This window comes from Microtus oregoni, unplaced genomic scaffold (assembly GCF_018167655.1).
Source record: "Microtus oregoni isolate MIOR12 unplaced genomic scaffold, Mior012 000062F_ref0000492, whole genome shotgun sequence".
Lineage (NCBI taxonomy): Eukaryota > Metazoa > Chordata > Mammalia > Rodentia > Cricetidae > Microtus > Microtus oregoni.
In genome coordinates this window covers 5288111-5302164 of record NW_024543872.1, presented here as the reverse complement: position 1 = coordinate 5302164, position 14054 = coordinate 5288111, and the positions used below count along the sequence as shown (strand labels likewise).

At 44.6% G+C, this 14054-nt stretch overlaps 1 protein-coding gene across 2 annotated transcripts in view; it reads left to right on the top strand.

Annotated features, from left to right (window-relative positions):
• Window positions 1–1487: 1487 nt before the first annotated feature.
• Nt5c3a (5'-nucleotidase, cytosolic IIIA) overlaps window positions 1488–14054 on the top strand; it is a 34300-nt gene continuing 21733 nt past the window's right edge. Inside the window, exon 1 of one of the 2 annotated variants that reach the window (XM_041640314.1) lies at window positions 1488–1722. In XM_041640314.1, the coding sequence (XP_041496248.1) occupies window positions 1585–1722 (138 nt within the window). In that variant the 5' untranslated portion in view covers window positions 1488–1584. The remainder of the gene's footprint in view (window positions 1723–14054) is intronic. The other variant, XM_041640318.1, reaches the window with a different exon arrangement.

Sequence of the window (14054 nt, the reverse complement as noted above, 5' to 3'; positions counted from 1 at the left end):
GTCTCTGCACCACTTGTGGTGGCACTCCTTTTGCTTTGCGCTTGGAATTGAGATGTGTGCTGTCAGCTTTCTCCTCCGGCAGCCGTGCCAGCCACCTGCTGTCAGCACTACTATGGACTCTAGTCCTCTGGCACCATATGCCAACTCTTTCTTCTTTAAGCTGCTTTGGTCACGCTGTGTTTTTATCACAGCGACAGAAGAGCAACTAATACAAATTCTTTACAATTTTAAGCAATCTTTGTGCAGAAGAAATGTGTATGTGAAATATAGACATTTGGAAATTTTCATTAGTGCATGTATCAGGATGAAAGCTATCCCAAACATAACTGCGAACTCAGGGCTTGATTTGCACCCTATCACTTAGGTCAGACCCGTAGCCCCTGGAAATTTTTTCATCTGCAGAAGGCAACCTTTAGTCACCCTGCATTTCCACCTCACTCTGCAATTGTCAAATGTAATACATATGTCTTTCATTATCCCAGGATGGTATAGGTTAGCCTCAATCTTTTGGCTATTTGGAGATTTTTGTTGTTGTTTGTTAGAGCCAGGGCCATGGTCCATGGCCATAGTTAGCTGGCAACTGTATTGGCAGCAATCATCCTGCCTCAGTATGCTAGGTGCAGATATTAGAAGCATGATGCACCATAACCAGCTTGAGTCTCATAATTCTGTAGTACTGCCATTTGTACAATACATAAATTGTTTTGCTCTGGTTAATATGTCTTACGTCGATTTGCTTTTAGACCAGCTGATAAACCCTAGAGAAAATAAAAAGAATTCTTTCTCCTCAACAGTTATTAATTCTTGACTTCCTTAGGTTGCACACATCAGGCAGACAGCCTGGTCAAACAGCAGCAGCAATCTCAACAGAATTGGACCGACTACCCTGAAAAATTTCTCTTGCACTCCCATAATACCCATTCCGATAGAAGCAGAGGAAACGATATCAACCCCTTTAAAAACACTTGGCAAGTGAGAACAACTGCAAGTCTGGCTGCCACACTGCTGGGTAGGATGGGACTGAGAAGGGAAAATTGTAGCTCACAGACTACCGCAAAAACCTAACCCTGGCCTTCCAACCCAGGAAGCCAAGTAGCGCAAACCGAAACGGCGCCGCAGAGGCTGCTGGGCGTTGTAGTCCATGTTGGCAGAGTCCGGGCACAGTCTTTGAGTGGGAACTGGTTGAAGTCTCTTTCACTGGCGCAGGGCTCGCCTGTATTTCTTGGACGGTCTTACTGTGTATCAGAGGAACAACCTAGCGGCCGGAGCATTGGGATTCTGGAATATATATACGTTACTTGTTTCAAAGCCGTGAATTACAGAGGTTTCCTTCCGGGTCTTCACCGGCGCAGCACTGGCGGCAGGATCAGAGGAAGTCCCGCCCCTGAGGTAGGGGCGAGGTTCCGGGGACGGGGCACGTTGTCCCCGCCCCGCTGCCCCGCCCCACGCCTCTCCTGGGCGGGGCCTCCTCAGTCTCCACCGCGCGGGGCGGAGCTCCGGGTTGGTGTGCGGCGTGGTGCCGCGCCCCTGGGCTCGGAGCCGCCGGTCTTCAGGCAGTCGCGCCGGGCGCACGCGGGCCTGCCCATGGACCGCGCGGCCGTGGCGCGGGTGGGCGCGGTGGCGAGCGCCAGTGTGTGCGCGGTGGTGGCGGGCGTGGTGCTGGCCCAGTACATATTCACCTTGAAGAGAAAGACGGGCCGCAAGACCAAGATCATCGAGATGGTGAGTGCGGGTGCAGCGAGCGGCAAGCACGCGGGCAACCGCAGCGGCATGGGCCGAGGGCGGCCCTGCGAGGGCGGGCTGCACGCGTGCTGATGCTTGACGGTGTCTGTCTGAGAGAATAGGACGAATAGATGCTCCGCGATAACCGCCTCTAGCCGCAAAACCCGTTTCTCCGGAGCTAGTCTTTAATCGGCCCCCGCCTCCAAGAGGTGCAGCTAATCCGATTCAGACTCCTGTCCAGGAGTCGTTTCTTCTTTCCTTCCTTCCTTCCTTCCTTCTTTCCTTTCCTTTCCTTTCCTTTCCTTTTTTTTTTCATCTTTGCATCCGGGCTGCCTTTGAGTTATGTTATGAAAACAGCATCTTCGGTGTTTTTAGAAATGCCAGCCAACCAGTGAGATATTGGAATAGCTCGAGTATTTGGATGTTCTTCCTTGTCCAATGCTCCAAGAAGTGTTCTTGTATCCGTCCTCCAAAGCTCCTGCGTGACTCCTTTAAAATGTTCTTTCAAAAATTATTTACAGCTTCGTGAAAAAAATGGTCTCAAGAATTCCATTTGAGGTACATTAAAAAGTGGTTTGTTGTTCTTAAGTTGGATATGTTTCGTTTGGGGTTTTTGGTTTGATGGTACTTGTTGACTTTAGCGTGATGAGTGTGATTTCTTTATTGGAGTACAAGTGAACATCCGGAACCAGAATATAAAGTTGACAATCTATTACTATTCTAAACAGTATTTTAGGCTACTCGTGTGTTATTAAAGCTTATTTTCTTTGTATATCGCTGGTTGCAAACATTTTGTGTCACAAGTTTTACTGCCTGCGTAAAGAACTTAAATGGCTTTATTTTGCTCCGTACTCAAAATTGATAATTTAAAATTTATAAGCGGATGTCACTATTTTTCTGTATGTACTTAACCTATGGACTGGTTCTTCACAATTGTTGAGGAGCCCCTTCGGCTCCTTCAGCCAATAGCCGCTGAGATACCACAAGGAAGGGTTTGCAGTCATTGTGAAAATAATGAAGGTCCATCAAAAATGCCAACTTAGCTTGTTTGTACTGTACAGATCGGTACATCTTTGCGTGTACACTGAGTGCATCGATTTAAATTAGCTGTAATGTGTACCATTCTAGTAATATGCTGTAATAAGCCAAGCGAGTAGCATTTCAGTAGGAAATGTGAGAAGAAATTACTTTGCTTTTGCAAACTTAGGTGGGTATTTGAATGACCTGAAATATGGATTCCAGCTCTGGTTCTTTTTATAATAGCCATGGTTTAGGGGTCTGCTGTGCCTGCCTCTATACCCTTCCTTCGTAGAATTTGTAGAAACTCAGGGATATCCATTGAATATCACTGTTCTGGTCACAGATAATATATAACTACCTAACCAAGATAGGCTAGGGGGAAAAAAATGACACCCGTTGTTATCCTCTGAACTCATGGTGATCCTCTTGCCTGAGCCTCCTGAGTACAGGATTACATACATGCATGAGCCACCCTGCTGGCCAGGGCATTTTTAATTGAAAGACATTAGGGAGTTGCTGGTGAGCTATGCATGCCGTGGTGGAAATGTCCAGTAACATAGCAACCTAGATATCTAGAGAAAACCAATTCGAAGGCACACTGGAAGTACTCAGAGATATAAGACAGCCATTTAGCAATGTTGGCTACTACTTTACAAATTTAATTATCCTTGTGTGTGCTCCCTGCATCTATATTAACATCTACCCCTACTCATTAATGGAGATTTCAACATATGTACACTCTATACAGGGTAGAAACTGCAGGGCTTTCCACCTGCTCAACAAGCATACCTACTTCGTTAGTACACCCCAAGCCCTCATCCGGGCTGCATCCTTCTGAGACAGGGTCTTTCTAAGTTGTTTAGCCTTGCCTTGAATTTGCAGTCCTGCCTCGGGTAGGATCACAGGCATGCACCACCGTGACCAGCTCCAGATTTCTCTTTTTCACACCTACAGTCTCTTAAGATTACTGATTAATTTGTCATTATCAAACACTTCTCTGTGCATTTTATTTTAGAACAATATGGATTTACAATAGTATTCTCATTTACAAGTGCCCTCCTTTATCACATACCAGTTCTCCCCGGTTATTAATGGCTAGTATGATTCATTTAATACAGTTAGTGAACAAATATTGACACATTATTAAGTGCCCATGGTTGGTTTTTGTTTCGTTTTCTCAGATTTTCTTCACTTTTACTATAATGCCCTTTGTTCCAGGAGTCCCTCTTGAGTACCACAGCGCACTTAGTCATCGTGGCTCCTTATCTTACCCCACTCTGGTCCTGAGATTAAACTCAGGGCCTCTGCACACACACACCCCCAGCTACACCCTGAGTTCCTTATCTTTCTTGACTGGGGCACTTTCTCAGACTTTACTTGTTTTTGTCCTGCACGGTTTCAGGTTGTTGTGGTTAGAAATTTTGTAGACCGTTCTTAGTTAGATTTTATCAGGGGGTTTTCTCATGAGTAGGGTTGTAAGTTTCTCAGTGGGTGACCTATGAAGTGTTACTGTTACCACGCAGCAAGGTTGCCTGCTGTCAGCCTAACTTGTAACTTGTAGCTGTCTCTGGTTGAGATGTGCTTGTCAGTTTTCTCCACGGTCAGTTATTTTCCATCTCCTCCTGATGATGTGCCCTTGAGAAAGACGTTAGTCTGAGAAGTGTGTGTTTGGAGTACAGAGTTACAGTTCCCATTCTTGGGAGTAAAATATCTGTGTTGATCCTGGGATGATTCCATACCAGAAATTGGTCTGTCCTCACTTATGTGTGCATCACACAGGCTCATAGATAGCTATCTTATATTTGGAGTTAAAATTCAGTGCTGCTGATATTGTTCCCGGTTGACCACTGAGAGCTCTGTGGGTCTTCTGTCTTTGTCACATCCCCGTCAAATCATAAGTGTTTTCCAGCTGAAAATGAAATAGTAGCTGTCCAGGGTCTTGCTATGTGGCGTAGACATGCCTGGAACACAGAATAACCCTGCCTCAGCCTTCCAAGTGTGACACAGAGGCCATTTTTAAATTTATAATACTCATAATTACTATGCCCCAAACACTCTGATAAGATCAAGGAACCTGGAAGACTCGAAACAAGCAGATTGAGTGCTGGTCTTGGAGTTATGTTGTCAGGGAGCCATGGGACTGCAGAAATTGACAATATGCATACTTTAGATTCAACACCTTTCTGCTCGAGATGTTGGCTAAAGCATCTAACAGACTGTGCCTAATGGGAGTAAATGTTTTATTTTTTATTGTTGTATGTGTATGTATGTCCATGCACACATGCCACAGCCCATGTGTGGAGGTCAGAGGACACCTCTGTAGAATCAGTTCCCTCCTAGCTTTACCTGGGACCCAGGGATGGAACTCAGGCAGCCAGGCTTCACGACACTAGCAATGTCATCAGTCCTCAACAGCAAGTCTTTCTTTCCAATTCAGACATCTTCCCAGAGCAGGGGCCTGTGTCTCCAGCTCTGGACGGCCATTCCTTGGTCAATGCTGCTCAGAATCAGCCGACAGAGAGACTGCTCCAGCAGAGAGAAGACCGAGTATGGTTGGCCAAAAGCATCCTGCTACCACATACACATTTGCTTGGTCTCCTGCTTTAGTTTTAATATTTGCTCAGAGTTATCAAACTGTGTTTGTCTATAGTTTTTAAGACTGAAAGAAAGAAAGAAAGAGAGAGAAAGAAAAAAGAAATAAAGATAGATTAGGAGCAAAGTGGTTTTGTAAGTGGGTATACAGTACCTTTTCCCTTGCTTGGGCATTTCCCTGGATACCCTTGTGGAGCCCAGGAGCCTGGGAACATTGGGTCCGACAGCTCAGGACTTTGTAAGTGGTGTGCCCTTACACAGGTTGCCTGTCCTCTCTACACCTGAGCAAACTGTAACTCGGAAAGTTCTCTCTCTAAGCTTGGGGTTGATTTCCACGTCAGGGAAAGAAGGGTACTGTTACAGGCTGAGGGGTCCTTTGTGGCTTTAGGATGGAAATCCAGTCAGACTAATGTTCTGTGTCTGAAGCAAAAGCAAGGTGGCCAGCTAGAGGAAGATACAAAGGGGCTATTCTGTAGGCAGAGGAGGCCCAGCAGAGGCACATGCGCCCGTCCTTCTGGAGAGTGTGACTAGCCATGCCTTTTCCAAACCTTCAGCTTCGTCTGCACCAGTGTATACGTGCTTGGCTCAGGATGTGCCTGAGCTGGGTTCCAGCCTCCTCTGCAGTCCCCCATGGACAATTCTAGGTCAGACTTGTCGTTTTCGTGGTCCTTGATGGAACCTGCCAGTCAGTGACTCGTTTTATCTGCTGGGAAAGACAACCAACTAAAATGCAGGAAAAGACTGAAATGCTGCCAAGAGAGCCAAGGAAAAAGCTTTATTTGAGGCAGGCTACAGTTTCCTCAGGCTGCGAGTCTGCTGGCTGGCGGTGAGGTGGGAGAGGCCCCTGGGAGCTCCCGGTTCCTTATCGTCTTGCCCAAATATTTGTCCCTGAGCAGCCCTTCCTCACAGTTTTTCCCACAGAAAGGAAGTAGCCTCCTAGGAAGCCCACTTACTCTCTGTGTATACCCTTTTGACCTTCTCTCAGTATATCCTTTTTTAAATTGAATTATAAAGACATTAGCCTATTTTTCCTGATGAGTTTTTTGTTTATTTTATGCTTTTTTTCATGTTGAAGTGGAGTGTGTGTGTGTGTGTGTCTGTGTGTGTGCGTGTGTGTGTGTGTGTGTGTGTGTGTGTGTGTGTGTGGCTGTTCTCAGCACCGGTGATTTACTATGCTAGGAAAACATTCTACTTCTGAGCTGCACCCCCAGCCCATTGTTAGCTGCCCTTAGAACAAAACCCTCACTTCATCTTTCCTCCACATTTATTTAGGAAGCTAGCCTTGTTTTTCTGTAATGAAAATGAAAACCCTGCATAGAAGGATTTCGTTGGTTTGTTTGGTTTTGGTTTGGGAGTTTAGGTGCTATTTTGTTTGGTACAGAGGATTGAGTCCAAGATCTTACACATGTCTAGGTACATGCTCTGCTCCGAACTGTGTACCCCAACCTGGAAACCGACTCTTCTTCCCCATGTTTTCTGTGTGCACGGCACACTTCCTTTGATACCTCACTTGCTCTTAGCCCTTAAGTTTTAATTGTTGGTTTTTTGGTTTTTGTTTTTTTGGTTGTTTTGTGTGTGTGCGTGTGTGTGTGTGTGTGTGTGTGTGTGTGTGTGTGTGTGTGTTATTTTTGCTGTTCTCAGCACTGGGGATTCAATATTTGAGGAAAGCATTCTATTTCTCAGCTGCACCCCAGGCCCAGTGTTGACCACCCTTAAAACAAAACTCTCCCCCCATTCCTCCACATTTAGGAAGTTCCCCTTCTCTGTGATGCAAATGAAAGTTGTATAAAGTTGGCATTTTCTGACAGTTATCTACCTGTTAGTTTATTCGTATATGACTTCCCAGCAAATCTATTATTTATAGAGACATGCCTGACCTCTAGTCCCTTGTGGTGTCTGTAAGGCCTTGATTTGGTTTTATCTTGGAAAATAAACTGAGATCTGATAGTTCAGCAGAAGTAGGAATAGTGAGAAGGATCAAGTATTGTCCTAGTAATAACAGGTTTAGAGGTTAGCGTTTTAAATAGATGTGTCTTCCAGGTAGATTGGCACATGATGAAAATTAAGAAGGATGTTTGTAACTGGATATACCAAACATCACCATGATCTCCTTTGCTTTCAGGTCCTTAGTTTTCCAAGCTACTTATGAAGCAAGAACTAAGAAAGGAAGGGCAAGAACCCCATTAGTAAGACAAGAGCCCAGATGGGCTGCCAGAGTCACAAGGGACTACCAGGACCCCAGGGAAGCCTGAGGGACCACCAGGTAGGTGGCTTGCCATACAGTAGGGTAAAGACCCAGTCAGGAGTAGGAGGACTGAATGGAAGAAGGGTCACCCCACAAAGAAGTCCATGCCAACTTGGTGGTTTGGATGAGCATGGCTCCCATAGGCTCATATGTTTGAATGTTTGGTCCCATTGGTGGAACTATTTGGGAAGAATTAGGAATGGCCATGTTGGAGAAAGTGTGTCACTTGGGATGGGCTTAGGAGTTTCAAAATCTGACATCATTTCCTGTCAGCTCTTTTTGTGCTTGTGGATCAGATGTAAGCTCGCAGTTATTGCTCCAGCCACACCTGCCTGCCTGCTCTTCTCTTGTGTTCCTTGGTGAAGGCCATGGACTCTAACCCTTTCGAACCATGGCCTTTAAGTTAAATGCTTTCCTTCTGTAAGTTGCCTTGGTCATGGTGTTTTGTCACACCAGTGGGAAAGGTGACTAAGACAGCCTCCTTCTTGGGTACCAGGATTTTACATTGTACGTGTGTTTACTATGATTCATTTCAATCAGGTGGATGACTCAAGTGGTATTCATGGGAAGGCAGGTCCTACACCACAGAAAACAACTTCAGCGTGGATCAGCAGAAACTAGGAGTTGGGTTCCTTAAGAAAAAGGTATATGCTTTAGACTTCAGTAGGAGTAAAGGGAGGAGGGGAAAGAGAACGAAACTGAGAGAGGTTTAAGTGTTTTAACGGTAGTGCTGTGTGTGTGTGTGTGTGTGTGTGTGTGTGTCTTATAATTTTGCTTTTCAGAGAATACAACCTCGAACCAAGTTTGAAGATGAAACAAAGTTTGAAAATGAAGTAAGAACTTAAAAACTATGACCTTGTTTCCAATTGAAAATAAAGGTGGTTTATGAGGTACATTGTTCAAGTTTGAGAAGAGGGAAGTACTGATAAAATTAAACCCAAAGGTCACGGACTTTAAAAAGAATAAACAAATCTAATTTGTGAGAAATCCTGTCTTCAAGGAAGTAGGAGATGACACTGAGGGCAGTATTTGAGGAGTAAAAGTCAGTTCATCAAATTTGAAGAAAACCTATTTTAAGATAAGAGATATAAGTGCGCTAAACTCTTGACATTGACCTTATCTTTGTAGCCAACTCTCTTTTTCTCGAATTGTCTGAGCATAGGCAAGTACTCTACCACCCATCCATCTCCCCAGCCCCTGAGATAATCTTGAATTCCCAAGTTAGCAACTCTTCCAGAAGTGTTTATGGCAGGCCACGTGACTGTCTTCTGAGTCACGCGTGACGTGTCGTGTCGTGCTTCCTCCGCTTATCTTCACGTCAGTTGTCAGCCCTAATGACGAGTCTGTTAGCCTAGCTAGTGAGCTTAGAGTTACTTCCTGAATCAGTTATTGGTTTTTTCTTATTTCTTTTATTGTGTGACAGATGGACCAGTTTCGAGCAAATGCCTCACATTTTTAGTCTGTTCAAACACTCTTTACTTCCGTCTACTTTCCATATTTGAATTAGCAGCATCACCATTGACTGGGGATTGAGAGGTAGACATGTTTTTCCTTAACAGAGCAGTGTGAGCCAAGGCTCCCAAAAGCAACCAGAGACTATAGAGCATTATTTTTAAACACAGTTCTTCCACTTGCTAGTGATGTAAGGAAAGTAAATTATGTAGCCCTGCCTCATATACACACAGTCTGAACCAGAAATCTGCAGATAAGGACCAGCAATCTGAGGTTTTTGTTTGACTTTTGTTTGGTTGTTTTGTAGAAAGGATTTTTTTGGTTTTTTGAGACAGGGTTTCTCTGTGAAACAGTTCTATCCTGAAACTCACTCTGTAGACCAGGCTGGCCTCGAACTCACAGAGATCCGCCTTCCTCTGCCTCCCAAGTGCTGGGATTAAAGATGTGCACCACCATCACCACCTGGCCTCTTTTGAAAGGAATCTCATGACTGTTACCTAAATTGGGCTCAACTGATCCTCCTGCCTTCATCTCTCTTGGGTTTAAGACAGCTGTGCACTCAGGTCTAGCCAGCTCTCTGCTTAAACAGGGTGTTCTAAAATTGTACAGGACTTTTAAGTTCATTCTTTAGATTTATTATAAGATACTTTAAAAATATCTCATTTTTAATTCTGTGTGTGTGTGTGTGTGTGTGTGTGTGTAACACACATAAGTGCAGATACTTTCAGAGGCCAGAAAATGGTGTCAGATGCCCTGGAGCTGGAGTTCCAGGCAGTTAGTTGTTCCCAGGTCCTCTGGAAGAGCAACCAGTGCTCTTAACTGCTGAACCATCTCTTCAGCCAGCAGTATTTTACTTTTTGATACAGTGTGAATGGGATTGCTTTCCTGGCTCCTCTCTTAGCATGTTCGTTATTGGTATGTAGAAAGCCTACAGATGTTTTGTGTTAATTTTGCATACCCGTATCTTACTAAAAGTGTTGATCAGTGCTAAGAGTCTTCTGATGAGGCACAGTCACGGTAGTCTTTTCCAATAGAGTCATAGCATCTTCAAGGAAGGGTACTTTGACTTCCTTTCTTATTTGTGTCCCATTTATTTCCTTCTTTTGTCCAAGCTAAGACTTAAAGTGCTATATTTAGTGAGGGGAGAAAATGGACACCCTTGCCTTATTCCTAACTTCAGTGGAAATACTTTGAGTTTTCCTTCCTTTTGTATGAGGTTGGCTATAGATGTGTTGTATTTAGCCTCTATTACGCTGAGATGTTTGTTCTACTCCTAGTCTCTTCAGTGGAATAGGGTGATAAACATTTCGAGTTCCTTCTCGGGGGTTTCATCTCATTTATTCTTGTTAGAGGACGTTAATATGTGAGTAGTAATTTTTAAGAGTTCTGCTCCCTTAATGTATTTCATGCTTCTTATGTTTTTGTATTGGGACTTAAACATCTGGGGTTCAGGCATTAGTTGGATTATTTTTTAACCACCCGTATTCTTCACTGGAAGTATTTACAGTGTCCAAAAGGGACTAGGCCGTAATGGGGTTGAAGTGTTTGTTTGTTTGTTTGTTTAACTCTTCACACTCTTTTCCACAGTGCTGGGCCAGGCTGCATTTCCAACAGAGGACGCAGCCTCGCTCGCATTTCTCATTTCCCAGTGGCTGCCATTCTGACTGGGGTCAGGGGCATCTCAGGGTAGTTTGATGTTGCATTTCCCTGATGCTGTTGGTAAGTGTCAGTGGCTAATTTGCTGAAGGTTCTTTGTGTGGTTTTAAAAAGCAGATAATGAGTAAAATCCAGAATGACTTTTGCATGGTTAAACTGATGTTTTTCTCTGAGCATACACTAAAATTGACCTTACTGCAATCTAAAACTAGAGAGAAGACATTAAAACAAACTTGGTGGGGTCTGGCACTGTATCTCAGTTGGAGAGCTTTTGCCTGGTATGCAGGGAGGTCTGGAGTCAATCCCATCATCCCATAAACTGTGGGCACACGCCTGTCATCCCATTAGCACTCGAGTTTGAGGCAGTAGGATCAGAGGTTCAACACCATCACCAGGAGGGGATGATGGAGGAAGGTCATTGGTTAAATAAAAAGAAACTGCTTGGTCCTCATTGGTTAGAAGATAGGTGGGAGGAGTAAACAGAACAGAATGCTGTGGAGTCTGAGGAGAGACACTGTGGAGTCTGAGCTCACTTCCTCTTCCTCCCAGTGTTCTGTTCTGTTTACTCCTCCCACCTATCTTCTAACCAATGAGGACCAAGCAGTTTCTTTTTATTTAACCAATGACCTTCCTCCATCAAGGGGAGGGAGGGAGGGGGAGAGAGAGAGAGAGAGAGAGAGAGAGAGAGAGAGAGAGAGAGAGACTTCCAACTTGTAGAACTGTAGTTAAGATGTTCCATCTATGATTCTATACAGAATCCTCATTTGCCTTGTCGTGCTTGAAGATAATGTAAGCATTGCAGTCATCTGGAGATAATTAGGGTACATAAAGAACGTGTATTTTAAATTGTGCTTCTGCTGGGGATGGAACTCAGGGCCTGACACATGCTCAGCAAGTACCCTACCATTGGGCATTTGTCCCCACAATTATCTGATTTTCATCCTTTTTTGTGGATTGGTTATCTTATGTTGAGACAAGGTCTTGCTATATAACCACATACGACCTCAAATGCATGATCCTCTTGCCTTAGCCTCCTGAAGACTGGTCTCATTGCCAGCTATGCAACTTTGAGGAACCCCTCAGAGCCTAAAGGGCCCCTGCTCATGTCCCAGCAGCCTCAGAAGTAGCTGTGATTTGGGGGTGGGGAAACATTACTTTAAAACACAGGTTCTTGCTATGTACCCCCATCTGTTCTAGAAATCACTGTGTAGGCAGGGCTGGCCTCAAACTTACAATCCTAGTAAACTTTCAAGTACTGGGACTGATTTGGGGCCATTAGAGCTAGTTAGTCAGCAGCTAAATTTAGATTGGGTGTGTGTGTACTGTTCTAGTTATTTTTTTTTTAATTCAAAGAATTCTGTCCTTAAAGCGGAGACTTACTGGGTACATTGTGCGAGCTTTCAGATAGATAAGGGACATTTATCAAGGCCAGGTTGGTGACTCATGCTTATAATCCTAGTACTTGGGAGACTGGAGCAGGGTGATTTCTACATTCTAGGTTACTCTGGGCTATCCCAGGCTAGCATCAGCTACTGCATGAGATCCCATCCTAATGTAAAAAAAAAAGGAGGAAAAAGGGAGGAGGAGGAAGCTGCAGCAGAACCAAAGCAGTAAAACCAAAACCACCAGGAATGAAAGAGACCCTTCCCTGTGCATGGGTGACGGGGAGTTAACTGTGGTTCATTAGTCAATTAACAGTTTGTGGTGCTCCTTCAGGAGGGCACATAGTTCGTTATGTTGAAGATCATGGGTGTCGGCCAAACCAGAACCAGAAGAATGAGGTGGCCCTTTCTCGTTTCTTGTGCCGTCTAGCTTCTAACTGGATATTGTGCCTCGGGCCGATAGGCGTGTGCCACAACATTGGTGTTTTCACCTCTGATTTAAATGTAGTGTGAACACCTTACCGGAGAGGTTGTTCTGCTCCCTTAAAGTATCATTCTTGACTGGGCAGGTGGCGCTCAGGAGGCAGAAACAAATGGAGCCTGTGAGTTCCAGGCCAGCCAGGGGTGTATAGTGAGACTCTATCCCTAAAATAAATAATTGTTTAATTAAGCAAACAGCTATCCAAAAACAACAAGCAACACACACACAATCCCAGAAGTCAGAAACATCGCCACGGTGCAGGTTTCTGTCAGCAGGTGGCAGTCTTGTCCTGCAGTAGATGCTGCTCTCCCGTGTAGCTGTACTCCATGTGTACTGCTGGAGATTGAACCAGACACTTGCTAGTGAGGCAAGAGCTGCGAGCTGAGCTACCTCTCTGACCCTGTGTTTGTACTTCAGGCTTTCTCTTAGTATATATCCATTGTCTTTAGGTCATGTACTCCTTTTTTTAAGTCAGGATTTCATGGACTTCACTATGTAACCTGGCCTTGTACTCACAGAGATCCGCCTGCTTCTGCCTCCTGGGTACCCGGACTGAAGGTGTCAACCCTCAGAGTTACTTTAACCACTGAGCTGTGACGACAGTTATGACAGACTTCGTTGTCTCTCTGTCATTTTGTGTACTTGCTGCCTGCCTTCTCTCCCTGTTTAATCTACTAGAATAAGAAGGTACAAATTGTCTTACAGTTGATGAGAGGTTGCTTAATCTGTTTGGTAAATTCCTTCTTCAAGAAGGAAGGAGATAGTGTGGCCTGAAAAGCTCCCTGTACTCCTGTCTGTCTCCTCTGCCACGTCACACACCACAGTGCCTCATTTATATTGCCCTCCATGCCCTTCTGCTTGGGGATTTATGTTGGAGACAGCATGAAAAAGAATCCCACAGTCAAAGCCAGCTGTGGTATGCCCACCTGTAGTTCAGGCTGCTTGAGAGTCAAAGACACAGGATCTCGTGAACTAGTGCATTTGAGAAAACAATAAATGCCAAAATAATAATAAAATCACGTTTTTAAAGATTATGTGTATGAGTATTTTTTTTATGCATATGAGTGTTTTGCAGGTGTGCCTGTTGCCTAGGGAGGTCAGAAGAGAGTGTCAGATCCTTTGAAACTGGAGATCTAGATGATTCTAAGCTGCTGTGTGGGCGCTGGGAACAGAACCCAGGTCCTCTGCTACAGCAGCCAGTACTCTTCAGCACTGAGCCATTGCTCCAGCCTTCAAATCACCATATTCTTATATGCAGCTTCCCCGGGAGCAGCGATCTGTTAGTACATCTGCCACGTCTGTCTTGTCAGACTGTCAGAATGCTAAAAGAACAAATGAGTCACTAGATGGGTTCTTGGAGAAGCAGGTAGGAGCCAGCTGAGAACTTCTAAGCCTTGTAGCAGGCTGCAATGTAAAACTGAAACTTCCTGACATTAGTTAGCGATAGGGAGAAAAAAAGAAAAGACTAGAGTCATGAATGGTATAGGGCACACCACAACCCCAG